The 15,490-nt window shown below is 35.0% G+C and overlaps 1 protein-coding gene across 2 annotated transcripts in view; it reads right to left on the bottom strand.

Annotated features, from left to right (window-relative positions):
- Positions 1 to 15,490, bottom strand: part of LOC145675990 (uncharacterized) — a 179,991-nt gene that overhangs the window by 47,697 nt on the left and 116,804 nt on the right. For both annotated transcript variants that reach the window (XM_081746822.1, XM_081746823.1), the window contains exons 18-19: positions 8,673 to 8,842; positions 2,964 to 3,129 (exon numbers count right to left, since the gene is read on the bottom strand). In XM_081746822.1, the coding sequence (XP_081602948.1) occupies positions 2,964 to 3,129; positions 8,673 to 8,842 (336 nt within the window). The remainder of the gene's footprint in view (positions 1 to 2,963; positions 3,130 to 8,672; positions 8,843 to 15,490) is intronic.

Genomic DNA, 15,490 nt, shown 5'->3' with positions numbered 1-15,490 from the left:
ATGTCAGAGACGCGTCGAGAATTGCCTTCATCAAATCTTGTAAGCACTTCTTCACACCATTCTAAAGCATGCGCTTCTGCTGTTCAGTCAAAGTGTGAGGCACCCAACGAGATGAAATCTTCCTGAGCCGAAGATGATCATGAAGAATTTTTTGTTACTGCTGGCGATCCAGTGTTCACTGTAGATTCAATGTCCTTGAAAGTTGTTCGAGGATTTTCTCGAATCATTTGTTCAAAAGAGGCAATGTTATTATCTGACACAGCTGTTGCCGGACGTCCAGCTCTCGCTTCATCTTTAAGCGGTGTCCGGCCTCTTCTGAATTCACCAAACCACCGAAAAATTGTAGCACGGGAAGGAGCAAGGTCCCCAAATGCCCCCTGCAAACGGTCAAGGGTTTGTATCTCGTTCAAACCACTTTTGAAATCTTAAAGGATCATTGCCCGAAAATGTTTCCTTTCGAGCTCCATTCTAGACAGCCGAATACTGCTCACATCAACAAACAAGTGAAGGCGATACGGCCACGCCGATAAGCGAGGCGAGTTGAAACTTGCTTCGCTTCTTCGCTCTGGATACCACTACCGAACGCAATTGTTGGAATTCAAATACTGTGCCACAACAATGCGTATCTCAAAACTTTCGTAGTGACTCTCGTGTATATTTATTAATGTCTTGGGAACTGACTGCATTATTTTTAGCATATTCTTCTGTATTTCTATTTAAGTTTATTCTACGTGTACACAGGTATAGTATCATTCTATAGAGTTTAGACTACACTAGCTGGACTCATAATTTGGTAAATCATTTATTTCTATTTTCATAATCTGCTAAAATAATATGCCTTGGTTTTCACATGTGAATATATATATATATATATATATATATATATATATATATATATATATATATATATATATATATATATTCCCATTAAACAAGGACTAAATTTAAACAAACAACGATGTAAAATGAACACGAAGGTTTATTATTTTCGTCCATGTTGAACTCGACTTGATGATGCTTAATCGATTTTTTAATGCTACTATAATCTAGTCCGCGTCACCGAACTGGCGTATGGCGTCAACCAATGAATTCACAGCGCGCTGTTGCCAAACCTCCGGAGAGAAAGCCAGCTTCTAGCGGGTGAATGTCCCACCTCTGATGATAAGCGTCTTTTGATTCGATTAAAATCCTTAGAAGTTTGTGGTGGAAACTTGTTGGTAGGTTTCTCGGGAATTCCCTATTTCGCAGGTTTCTCAGGAAAACTGACAAAACGAGGTTAAAAAAAAGCAATAAAGCAGGAATCATAACTTCTATCACGTGTCTTGAAGATAAGCAGTGAAGGGTTCAGAGGACTTCCAGAATTCAAGAGAAGTTGTTTCTGTCAAGTATACCGCGCGACGTTTTGAACGAAATGCATCTTGACCTGAAGCAAAAACTCATGTGCAGGACATTTCAGAGAACTATGTCATTATTTCTCATTTGCGCTTTCTGATCCTTCCCTCTTCTGGGTCCCCTTTTTCATCTTCCTTCTCTCAGCAGAGATGGTTCTGAAATCTCAATACCAGATTGAAGGAAACAAAAAGATCCTTGACAAACATTTGCAAAACAATACTCGGAAGGGTACAATAATTTCCTGTTTATTGTTGTCCTTGACCTTCGCAACTTTCGATTTTCTGTCTTGTCAATCACCTTGCAATCCAACTGTTAGCAATACACCTCTGAACTTAAATCTGCATGTTTATTAGTTCGGCAGCGTTCATTATGATTTGTAAAACACGAGTTGTGCTTGATCCAGGGTAAAGGTGATTCATACTAGTGATCGAGAAAATTGAATGTAAAGCAAATCATGAACATGTTCACCATCGGTGAAACTTAGGTGTACGAGATTCTTATATATAAGAAAACTGAAAACCAAGACATTAATCAAACAGCGTAGGAGTGGTTTGTTAGTGTCCAAACATAGAGACCCAAAAATCACAGCATATCGGGCCTTATATTACAGGAATATGCTAAAACGGTAGCTAAAAGTGGGTAAAACTGAGTTCAAAGTATTGCCTATGCTAGACTCCTTACCAACCGCGCCTTTAGCTAATACGGTGAAATACTATTTATAATTATAATGTAACTGAAAATCATTAATCCTATTATATCTTTTTAATATTTTGCTGTGATTCAGGGTTTCGGTGGAGGAAAAGTTTAGGAACAGCTGATATAATCTATACTTTAATAATAATAATAATAATAATAATAATAATAATAATAATAATAATAATAATAATAATAATAATAATAATAATAATAATAATAATAATAATAATAATAATTTAAAAGTTGTTGAGATTAGTGTTATCCTTGAACAGTTCTGCACAGTAGTACCAGAACACATTATATAATTATAGTTGTAAATACCATTGAGAACTAATTTAGTGCTATTCTTAACGGAAATTAAAAAGCTAATTCTCAGTGATAAAATCAATTTTCACAACGAAGCAATATCCACATAAGAAATCACAGGAAAATAAAAACAGCTGTAAAATACGAAAAAATTAAGCTGGAAGCACGGTTGTTTCACCAATATTCTCACAAAAATATATTCTATAACTCTCGGTTAGTGTTTTAGATCCAAAATGTCTCATTTCTATCTTAAGTTTCGGCGAAATAGTCTCACACTTAATTGCGCTGCCAACGTCGCTGCAACTGGGTTGGTCGACGCAAGAGCAGCGCTGAAGATCATACGCCAGTTCAAGTGACGCGTACTATAGGTTTCATGGCCTACATTCCATTACTTCTTAATTCAACTAGATCCCCAATTTCTCAACAAAGTGGATCCAGACCAACATGTATCGACACAAGAGTCTCACTGAAAACTTACAACATTAACCATTACACAAACCATTGTAAGCACGAGCTATAAGAAGATTAAAGATACTATACAAGTATCTTTCTTACTTAACAACACTCACCTTCACAACAGTGATCACGTAATACTTCAGCGTATTGTGGTACAAGTTTTCTAATATCCAAAATCAAATTGTACTTATATTTTGTAAAAGCCTGTTTCCAATCGGGCCCACTGAATCTGTAGTCCATTTCAATATTGAACCACATTTCAAACAGTTCAAAGGAAATCTGAAATGCAAACCTTAATTGTATTTACTTGCATTAATACCTATAGTAATACAAATAAATGTAATGATTAAGTATGTAGTTACAAACGTGTAACAGTTAATGGATATTGCATTATAAGTATAAAGTATTGCAAGTACACTTTACTACCTATTTAAAGGTTAAATACCGATTAAAATAATCCAGCTATTAGTCAATATTCAGTGGATAGTTGGACTATTTACTGAATAATGACCCAATGCATACGCTGATGTGCTACTTTCTCAGCAGTTCTCGTAAACTCATAAGGACTTTCAAAATAAACTTTTTTTTTTTTCGAATTAAAATACATTATAATGAAAACCCAGAATCTAAAATACAAATAAGCGTGTTCCAAAATCCTTCCTTTTGGGTGATTGGCTACCTTTGTTTAATAAAGAACAAGAAACTTCGATAAAATTGCAACTAGTGGGAATGAAAACGGAAAAAGGTTGGAATTATGCGTGCATCGAAAACGAATTTACTAACGGATTGTTGATCCAACTGCATTTTGTGGATGATTTACCACTGATATTCCACTGCACAAGCGAAAGTCAAAGATAATGTGCACATATGTTTGTTACACATCCTAGGTGGTAAACATAAATAAGTAATTAAGTTTGAAAATGGCAATTAAAAAAAAACATGCACTCAACCAGATCTGAAATCATCTTAGAATTTTCAGTTTAAATGTTTATAAAAATCTAATTATACCAAATTCCCTGACTTTCCCGGTCTTCTTACATTCCTTGACTTTTCCCTGTTCTCCGGGTTTGTCGCTATCTTCATATAGCACATTTGGTCTTTAAATCAAAGTATTAGACGGCCACGCTAATCTAAATTATAAAACTTTTTCTGGTAAAAAAAAAAAAAAAAATCTAAATGATTAAAATATTTTCTTTAAAAAATTAAAGCTGTCCTACAAATATTTTAAATATTGTATAAAAGATGTATTACCAGAAGGTACGAACAAATGTTGGAACACCACCGAAGCACATTGTCGCGGCTGGCAAACTTGTAACCAACTCTGTTTAGATTTTTCAAGGAAATAGGAAACAGTACAAGAAATAAAAGTTGACGCAACACACCTGACTTTGAAGAAAAAAAAATTAAAAGGATAATAGGATAGCCTTAATTTCTGAATACCAGTGTACCTGATTTATTCTGTATTTCACGAGATTTTGAACGTGAAAACTGCTTGTTGTACATGTTGCTGAAGTTAAAGTCATTTATAGCCTACAAGATAATTTGATTGTGTAATGCTCTGTCTAAACAAATGAGGCATTTAGTATTTTTTGCTTTTAAAGAAAATAAATAAAGCCCAATTTAGATCATGATACACAGCAAAGATACCTAATTCCAGTTAGATAAAAAGGAATCTTGTTTGTGTATGTGTATGTTCCAATCATTCCATAAAGCCACCTGCACAGAAAGTAAGTTAAGAGATCTACCAAATATACCAAAATATTACCTGTGCGATCCTGAAATCGAGAAATAAATTTAAAATATAATAAAGTTTATTATAAAAAGAATTACAGAGTTTTCTGACTATCTGTCCAAAGTGGCAAAACTTTTCTTTATATAATGTTTCGCACGTTAAAACTTTTTAAAAAATATTCAATTATGCAGAACTTTACATATAGCCACTCAATTAGCAAATGGCAGAGATGTAGTCAATTACTAAAATATATATTACTATTTTCAATGACCTTTATGTACAAAGAATTGTTCGTTCCAATAGGTAAACAAGATTGATAGATGACCGCTTTACTGTGAACAAGTGCTACGCTTCAAAAACAAAATGTACTTCAGAATAATTACGATTTGTACTTTGTTTAAATCAACTAACAGACTGTCGAGCGTTTAATGGAGTTACAATTACTTGAATTTGTTTATGTACTATGTACAGAGACCTAATATTTGCGGTTTCTACCCGTAAAACAGAATGACTCTACTGAAACTGGAGTATGGTTATCATTGTCTTTTTCTCTCTCTTTCTCTCCCTCTAAATATATATTTATATCCATGTTTTAACATTCTCAGTTATCGGTGAAACGAACTATAAAAAGGAAGTTGAGGTATAGGAACCCTCGTTTAAGTACTAATGGTGCGTTTGTTTCGCTGGTACCGGTGAATTCTGAAACATGAACAGACAGAGCGCATACTAGCTCCTGTGTAATTTCTTAAACCGCTTGGGATAGGTCCTAGGTCCTATAGTTTCTAAGGCAGGGCATTATGAAATGTGATTTTTCGAATATTCGGCGGTAAATAACTCTGAAAGGAGACGTTTTTCGACTCATGTTTATTAGAGCTTTTTCCTTTAATTTCTTATAAGGAATGGTTTTCGGTAGAGTTACCTTCCACCATATATATATCTATATCTATCTATCTATCTAGATAGATAGATAGATATAGGGTGTTTCAAAATAACACCGACAACGTTGGGAGGTGATTCCTGACACCAAGATAAGACAAAAAGTGTAAACCAACCTGGGTACATAAATGCTTCCTTTCGTAGTTATAGGCTGCCGAAAACATGAAAAACAGAACTTTGAAGGCCCATAGTTCCAAAACTATAGGATCTACCGTATTCGGGTCAAGACTTGACTTAGAAACTAGTATGTGCCCTGTCCAAATAACAGTTTTAGAATCCTGTGGTACTTCCGCAACAATTTTTATGGAGGTAGTTGTGAGTACTTCACATTAAGTGTCCGTAGCCAAACTCTCTCTTTAGAAAAAAAGTTGTGTAAGTACCTTAGGATTCTGAAACATGTATTTTTGCATAGTGCACATACTAGTTCCTAAGTGAAGTCTTGACCCAACTATGGTAGGTCTCATGGTTTCAGAGCTATGGACATTTAAAGTTCACTTTTTCATATTTTCGAAAGCCTATAACTCCGAAAGGAAGCATTTGTGTACCCAGGTTGGTTTATACTTTTTGTCTTATCTTGGTGTCAGGAATCACCTCCCAAACGTTGTCGGTGTTGTTTTGAAACACTCTGTATATATAAACTAGGCCTAGGTAAGCCGTTTTTTGAGTGATAAAAATAATTTAAGCTATTATTTATATATTTTTGAAAGTTTATAGTAACTGGGTTCTGGTTTATGTTAGCAATTCTTAACAAAAATCATCACAAAGCTATGTTTGGTATAAAAGACAATATGGTCCCCCCATCTTTATCTTCTAGATCCGCCAGTGATATTTAGACATTTCTGGGATTCGTATTACATTTGGTACAGAATTCACTGTTAAGCAGAAGACCAATTAATTACAAATATCAAAGAACAACATATTCAATGTTCACTTAGATGTGCTATTGTCTTGACACTTGACAAACATTAAACGAACACAAACTGCATACAAAGTAAGATAAAAGATATTATCTGGTTGTGATTTAACTATTTTCCTCAAGCTCTTCATTTCTATATGCAAAGCTTTTGCTTCCTCTTTTGCATGCTGGAACACAAATTTGAATTTTAGCTCCAATTTTCTGATCTCATTACCGGCAAGTTTTCCAGTGGCTAGTCAGTTAGACCTATCATCTTACCATCTTGAAGGGTCTCAAAAGTATTTTCTATATTTCTCCAGCAATACACAATAATTTCCAGTACATTCTCAGCATTTCCAGTATGGATAAAAATTTCCAGTATTTCAAGTATTTCCAGTATCAACAAACACCCAGAATGTCCTATAAATAAAGTGCATTTCATTCTAGAAGCGCACAGTAAATTAGACGATTTAAATGCCAGAACTTCCATTCATCCTGAGTACAACTTTTGTAGATAAAGGCATGCTAGTCACAAGCCATTGGTAAATAATACATGAGACATGGAGGAATTAACCGGTTTTATTTCACAGCAATCTACCTATAGGTGCGAACTCATTGATGCACATTAGGGGGGCGCGGTGGCTCAGTGGTAGAGCGTTCACCTCCAGTGCTTGAGGTCCTGGGTTCGATCCCAGCTCGCGCCGTGTATACTTTGTGGTGGACAAACACCGTGCTCGTGGGTTTTCTCGGGGTTCTCCCGTTTCCTCTCACTTTCATCATTCCACTATTTAACTCATCTCTCATCATCACCGTCTCCTTTAGCCTAACCGGCATAACCCTGGGACGTAAAACTTACAGATTTCATTTCATTTTTGAATGATGTACATAGAACATGACAGGAGCGCGAATTTAATTCGTGTCTCCAGCTTACCATACCGATCCATTAACCACTTCTCTACCCAGACCGCTCTTGACAGTTTCTCATTGGTATATTTGTAATCCCTACATTCGTTTCAGTTAAATTTCATTTAGATTAAATTCGTGAATTCAGAAACATTGATACAGTTTTAGAAACGTCTTAAAAGCCTTGGGGGGAGGTATGGAAAATTGACCTATTAACCTTCTCCTCCTACTACATGGACTGAAACCGATATTTTTTCCGAAATCCGGTGTTGCCAAGAAATTCAAGCTAGCTGACAATTTTTGACCAGAGGGGTGAGTATTCTTCTCTGTCACTTGAGAAAGGTTTTGGCGAAAAAGAAAAAAAAAGTAGCGTAGAAACTCCGAATGGTTTGTGTTGTTATTTGACACTTTGAGTGGAAAAATCTTCCTTCTTCCTTTGCAGAGGAACAAAATTCGAACTGGACGGCAGTTCTCGGCAAAAATAGGGGGGGGGGGGGGAAGCTGATCTTCTCCGTCATATGAATATGGAATGGAATGTCTCAAATGTTTTGGCGAAGAAAAAAGTAGTCTGGAAACTCCGAGTGCTTGATGTTGCTTTGTTATTTGACACTTTCAACCTGCTTTCAACAGAATATTTCTTTTTCCATTGAGAAGGAATGATCTATGTATATGCAGGCAAGTTGGTCAGTGTTTGTTTATTTCCCCCTTCTCTATATAGAAAGAAAGAACCCAATGTGTAAGCCATTAATCACAGTGTAATGGGGACCAAAGCTATGGCAACGTCGTTGAACATAAGTTAAGTTACAATGTCACTAGTAAGAGGATATGATTGTTCGGACAGTTCCGATTACCACCCACTAAGGCTTTTAAGATCCTGCCAGTTCTCTAAAGATGTACTTTAATGTACTATTACACGAAAGGCTCACAATCGGTTCAGGTTTATCACCGATTCAAAGAACAGCACATTGCGAGACATCTGGTAAATAAATTCAATCATGGTCTCAATTTTTAAACTATAGTTCGTCCACTCAAATTTTGGTAAGCTAACCTAAATTTTGATAAGGGTGCACATATGACCCAACAAAATATCAGCAATTTTGTTCTCTTCATTAGATTGTGTTTAAATTGCAGTTTCTCCACATAAATTTTTACTGGTTGACCTAAATTTTCAACCAAATTTTTGGCAACTTAGTTGTCTTTTAAATTTTAGTATGTCTAAATTTTAGTTGTTTTATTCAAAAACCTTGACTGCTGCACTTCTCAACGATCTCCAAAGTTTATAGTTGGATAACATTGTCTTAAGAGAGAAAACATTTTAAGACTAATTAAATCGAAGTGTACAATAAAACTACTTACATCTGTAATTGGATGAGCTGTACCAAAGCGTGAAAGATACGCTGCGAAAAGAGCTTTCAAATCAATGGTCACAGCTAACATTTTCAACCTGGTTACCATCACCAGTTTTTCCACAGAACGAAACGATGGATTTGGTGGAGTTACCTCTCTCTTCATTAACCTACTGCCTCCTGTAAAAGTAACAAACCACGATTATTATAACTTCGTAAGTATGAAATATTTTATACAAGGGCAGAGCAATGATGCTGTATTCAACACAAGTTACTACACAAGTCACAATTTATACCATTCGAATGTAGTACTGAATCCAATCACGCCAGTGTATTCTTCACATGTATTTGTGAAATAAGGATCTCTGATTCAAATTATTATCAGAATAGATTTATTAAGTAGAATTTAAGTTGGGTATATTGTAAATACTTCGAAACTACTGTATAAATTATTTTCATGCGACACGATCATTTACAATCAGATAAAAGGAATAAAAAGTAAAGGGCTTGTATATTTATAAATGAATGAATGAATGAAAATATTACATTTATACTAAAAAAAATCACTTCGTTACTATGTTCCTAGAATTTTAATATAGTAATATTACTAAGCACAGCAACTGATTTATAGGAAACATTTGTACAATGTATTTTCTGAGTAAAAATCTATAAAGCCAGTTTCGAACAAGAAATAAGAATAGCGGTCTGGCATTGTATAATATTTGGAAATTATAGCGTATCAACATAGAATAAAAGTATTATAAAAGTAACAGTGAACTACTATATTATTATTATTATTATTATTATTATTATTATTATTATTATTATTATTATTATTATTATTATTATTATTATTATTTCTAAATCTAAAACAACAAAGGTACTACGACTTGGGTTACGGCCATAACCATACAGAGACCGACCTCATTCACACTCAAGAATTACAAGGTAACAATTGAACTTCCCCTAAATCCAGAATAACCATCATATACAAGAACAGCAGACCTAGGCAATACATTACTTCAGTAAGCACGAATACTGGATTGTCTGAAAAGTCATAAAGTATTTTTATAACAGACGGTGTTAGTTCATTATTGGAAGTACTAGAGTCATTAGCATCTATGTTATTCCTCTATAATTTGACAGTTAACAGCTTCCTTCTTCGTTCTAAAATGAACTGAACGATTTGGTTGATCTTTGTAGATTTTACAGCAAACTGAAGACGGAAGACAAAACTGTGCACTTGTGTTATTTTTCTGTTTTACTTCCGTAAAGTGAATTACGCGCAAGTTTGTGAAACCTTGGATAAAGTTTAGGGTGACAATGCCCTACAAAAACGTTCAGTGCCAACGATTATTCATGAAATTCCATGATCGTGATTTTAACCTCAACAACGCTCGTCGGTCAGGAAGGTCTGCCGAGGTTGGATGATGACAAACTAAGGGCATTGATCGAGTCAAACTTAAGTTATACTACACGAGAGATTGCAGAGATATTAAACATCAATCATTCAAGTGTTTACCACCACCCGAAGCTGAAATACGTAAGCAAGCTTGATGTTGGGGTTCTTCATCAACTGCAAGAAGTCCATTTTACGGCGCGTATAGACATCTACAACGTGATCACTAAACGTGAAAAAAAGATTTTTTTTAAAGAGACTGACAATTGGTGCTGAAAACTGGATTGTTTACAACAATGTGGTGTGCAAACGATCTTTGTCCCGACGTGATAATCTGCCTCTAACGACATCGAAAGCAGACATTCATCAGAACAAAATTCTGTTCTCAGTGTAGGAAAAATAATGATGTTTTTTCGAGCTCTTACCAAGAAATAATCAACCAGTTCGAATGTGTACTGTCGGCAGTTGGACTATTCGAATGAATCCATCACAAAATCATGTTCAGATGTTGTTAATCGTAAAGGAGTTGTGTTCCATCATAACAACGCGAAATCACATCAAAGTTTGAAAATCCGTCGAAAATTATTGAAACTTGGTTGGTATATGTTGCCACATTCACCGCACTCGCCTGACTTTGCACCGTGAAATTTCCACTCACTCTCTTCAAAAATCTTTGTGAAGTGCGAGATAAGTGCGAGTGCGATATTTTCAATCGAGATAAGTAAATCAAATCTTACCCAGCTTTTCACTGATAAAGACCTAAGATAAGGTATTATGAAGCTCACTGAAAGAAGGCAAAATTTTATCAAACAAAATGGACAATTCTGTACTGATTGATCTTTTGTTCTCTATATAAATAAATGACCTTTGAAGAACACAGAAAATGTAAGTGATGACTTTTCCAACAACCCAATTTAATTTTAAATATCTGTTTGGGTAATTAAAATGTTTTAGGTTTTAAAATTCTATCAATTTTTACAATATGAGTCATGTGACGCTCAATCCTTCATTAGTTCCTAAATAAATAAAATAAAATAAAATAACAAACAGTTTGATTCGAACCACCCTTTCATCATATGCGCTAATAAAGTTTGTCGATATTTCTGTTTTATAAATTAACAACAGTAGTAATAGAGTAGCAAACTCATAGACTAAAATGAAAAATACTCTACAGAATTCAATGTTTTAACTTTAGGAATACCCCAACTAAAATTTGATTTTTTCTTTATTTTTTTTATTTTTTTTTATTTTTATTTTTTTTTATTTATTTTATTTTATTTTATTATTTTATTTTATTTTTTTTGTTTTTTTTTGCGAATTTAATAATTCCACTGCTCTGCTAGCTAGAAAGGAGTTGAACATAATTTTTATTTGAAGCTGTTACTGATATTATATTTAAAATGTATATACAGTGGCGGCTGGTGGATTGTGGTTTCGGGTGTTGCAATACGAACGATAGGAGACAGAAGATATAAATTGGACTCATTGACTAATCAGCATAACTTTAGATGCAAATGCTATGTGACATGTGAAATTAAACAAAATTGAGTTTTTAAAATATATAAAAAAAATGCAGAACATTTTATCCGATTAGTCACCTCATTTAATTAGTCAGTTCATTCTCTTCTCTTTGATTGGAGCAAATCTGCCTAATACATGCTGGTTGAATTCCGGTATTCTTATTAGCACGTCTTTTTTCAAGGAAAGCATAACCAATGGTGATAACCTTTGTTGGGACATTCAATTTCTTGGAAGTGTCAATTCCTTTCGATGTGGGGGGCCCGGTGGCTCAGTGGTAGAGCGTTCACCTCCGGTGCTTGGGGTCCCTGGTTCGATCCCAGCTCGCGCCATGTGGACTTTGTGGTGGACAAACACCGTGCTCGTGGGTTTTCTCAGGGTTTTCCTGTTTCCTCCCACTTTCTTCATTCCACCATTTCATTCATTTCTCATCTTCACCGTCTCCTTTAGCCTCACCGGCATAACCGCGGGACTTAAAACTCAAAGATTTCATTTCATTTTCCTTTCGATGTGGAAAAACACCTTTCTCTTTTTGTCGACATCAGAGGTACAGTTAATATTAGTTTCAGAAGCTTTGTAGATTCACTAAATATTTTTTCTAGATTATTGCGAACAATTCATTCTAGCAAATCCAGTCCCTGACAATGATCCAAATTCCTCTGCAGCATAGACTGAAGACAGTTCGTGGCAGAGATTAGTGTTATAAAAACAAGTAAACATCAGTGTTTGCAGCTAGTAAGTGTTCACTGACTTGGGAATGTAGATCAAACGATAGGGCAACAGTCTCCTGCACAAGTTGACAGTTGAAACAAGAATAAACATGATTGAATATCATTGATATAGCAAACAGAGAGAGCAATGAGCACTTAGGGACTTTTTGTCAAGTGTGCATCTTAAGTTTCCTCTCCTTCTGCTGATAGTGGCATTCTTCACCAGTGCTGCTGTGGGTGTGATAAGACAATATTACAACTAGAGGAAAGAAAGGAGCTTCAGAGCCGTAACTGGACTAGCCATTCATCCTACTTTATTTTACTTCACAACAACGAATTTCAGTTGAATTTGTGAACAAAACACCTCCTAGAGTATGACGTCATTACTTAATACTTTGACTCCCTTCTGCTTAAAAACACAAAATGCGCTTTGTTGTGTGTTACGGTATACTAAACGACTAACTATTCCCAAAATTTCAGATTTTTTATCCAGGCCCATTGGAGATATTAGACAGTGAAATATGTCGAATTGGCATAATTTCCTAACATTATGAATTTTTTTCAGGCCTTTGGGAGTAGCTACAGGTCTGTAAATTTTTGCGTATTAACTTATGATCCCAGACTACAAGCACACACAAATTAAGATCTCTACGTTAGTTGTTTCCTCTTCCCAAACATGTCTTCAACGTCCAAAAATGTTGCTACTGTAGGCTCTGATTTCACCCCCTTCAAGTGGTTTTAGGCAAAAATGTTAAGAGATCGAAGTTTTAGCTCTGCGCGAGTTGGAGACGTCCAGCAATTTTCAATTTGATAGGACAAATATGTGCTGAGATATTCAAAACAACGTAAACGCCTAAAATCGAAAAAGCGCAAAATGGAGAAAGGGACTGAGCCATCATGGGATGTTTTAAAAATTAATTAATTGTGGTTTTGAAGTACCCTGATATAGGATAAACATTCATGAAAAAATTAGATTTTTTGGAGATGGTCGAGCGGCACTTGCTTGATCACTTAGAATGGATTGACTCTACAAGAAAATAGTATTAGTACTTCAGAAGTTTCCCCAAAATCACTGCGAAACACTTAACTATCTTCAAATCTTACTTCACCGATTCTCAACTATCTCGCGGGATTTACAATGCCATTTACAACTGTGATTAACGGTACATAGATTGATTCAAAAGAAATATTTATACCAGAACAGCTGAATATGTTCGTGCTACCAGGACTGTCAGCCCGCAGCAATTATCCAGACTGTCATTACATGAATTGTTTCTGCGTCTCTGTATGCCGATGACCTACTAATTTACTTCATCACTGATGATTTGCATAGTGGACAAAAGAAACTGGAGCATACGTTGGGAAAAAATTCAGTTTGGTGTCAGGAAAACGGCTTACAAATTAATTGGACCAAAACAAAATACATTGTTTTCACCAGAAAAAAAAAAAAAAAAAAAAAAAAAACTAACAATTTTCCACCTCTATACAACTTCCAAATTTTGAGCTCTATAGTACAACATGCATCAAATATTTAGAATTATACCTCGACTGCCGATTAACTTGGAAAACTCATCTAACTTAAGTTATCAAAGACTGCAAGAAAGTACAGGACATTCTTCGCAGCTTTAAGTTCGAAAAAATGGGACATTCACCATCATACATTATACAACATTTTTCAACAATGCATTGAAGCTAAGATTCTCTACGGAAGTATTATTTACCCCACTACATTGCCACAGTTCTATGTCTCTAGCAAAGCTGCAACATTCCACATTAAAAGTAATACTTGCACAGCCTCGATTCTGTACAAGCAATGTCATCTTGGAGGAAACAAGCACGCTCCCTTTACCTATAAAAATGTTTAAACTGGCCTGCAAATATCTTCTACTCCGACTCACTATTACTAATTCACCGCTTTTCAAAAAATTGGGCAAATTAGAAGTACAGAATAGACATAACAAGCTACCATATGGTTCCAAGCTACCATGGCTCTACAAAGCTTTTCTATTTTTAAAAGTCTTGCGTTCAAAAATTATCAAGCTTCCGCATCTACCGTGCTTCAGCTTTGCATATGAAACCAATACGACTACTATCAAACCTCTTCTACCGCCTTAAGTCGATACTAAAAATAAACATCTCTCTCAAAATTTAAATAAAAGTATTTGGTATAGTTTTATAGATCGTTTTCCCTCAAACATTATCTTTCTCTACACTGATGCATCAAAGGCCGAACATAAACCTGTTGGTGTGGCAGTTTTTATCCCACAACTCAAAATTATTCAAAAACTGAAACTTCTAGTTTCTACAACCATCTTTGAGGGCAAAGCCTTCGGTGTTCGGCATGCATTATTATTAATACAACGTCACAATATCCAGCATGCATGTATATGTACGGATTCCTATAGTGTCTTGAATGCACTTTCTTCTATTCATTGGAATATCAAAACTACTTGCACCTTACTTAACATCAAATCTCTTTATCGCAAATTACTCGCCATGTGTTATACAATAGATTTCATTCACGTCCTCAGCCATATCAATATAAAATAAAACGAAATCGTTGATAACTTATCTAAAAAAGCAAGAGACACAGGACTTCTCGCCAATATCAAACTTCCCCCTCTAAACTTTAAATATTACATTGATCAGATGATTTCTGAGCAATCTGTCATATGGAAAAACAAAAACCGAAAACGTCCTGGAACTTATTCGGAAGTTAATCCCGCTTGTTCTACCACCTGGAATGCCTTGTGCTCCTGGTCTAGATCCAAAATCATACTCTATTATAGACTTAGGTTCAACACTGCAATCACACCTTACCTCCTGTACAAAATTCGCAGGACCACTTCACTCTTAAATTAGTGTAATGAACAGGCAGGCACTTTGAATCATCTTCTCTTTCACTGTTCTCTCTTGTCTATAAACTTATGAAAGTTTTACATCAACGTTATTGCTACGACCCATTCTCAGTTAAACAAATTTTGACAATAAACGATTTAGACATTTTGCACTACGTCATTACCTTTTTTTCAAGATAATGGTCTTGCACTCTGAAGAACTATAGCATTCTTATCTGGAATCTAATATTGATTTATAAATTCACATATATACATACATATAATTATAATTTTTTAAAGCATCTTATCTTCCGGTGAAAAAAATAATTACTTAATTACACTTTACATAGAACTATATTCTGAC

Source organism: Thermobia domestica, chromosome 18 (genome assembly GCF_964235325.1).
Source record: "Thermobia domestica chromosome 18, izTheDome1.hap1.1, whole genome shotgun sequence".
Taxonomy (NCBI): domain Eukaryota; kingdom Metazoa; phylum Arthropoda; class Insecta; order Zygentoma; family Lepismatidae; genus Thermobia; species Thermobia domestica.
This window is presented reverse-complemented; position numbering and strand designations above follow the sequence as displayed.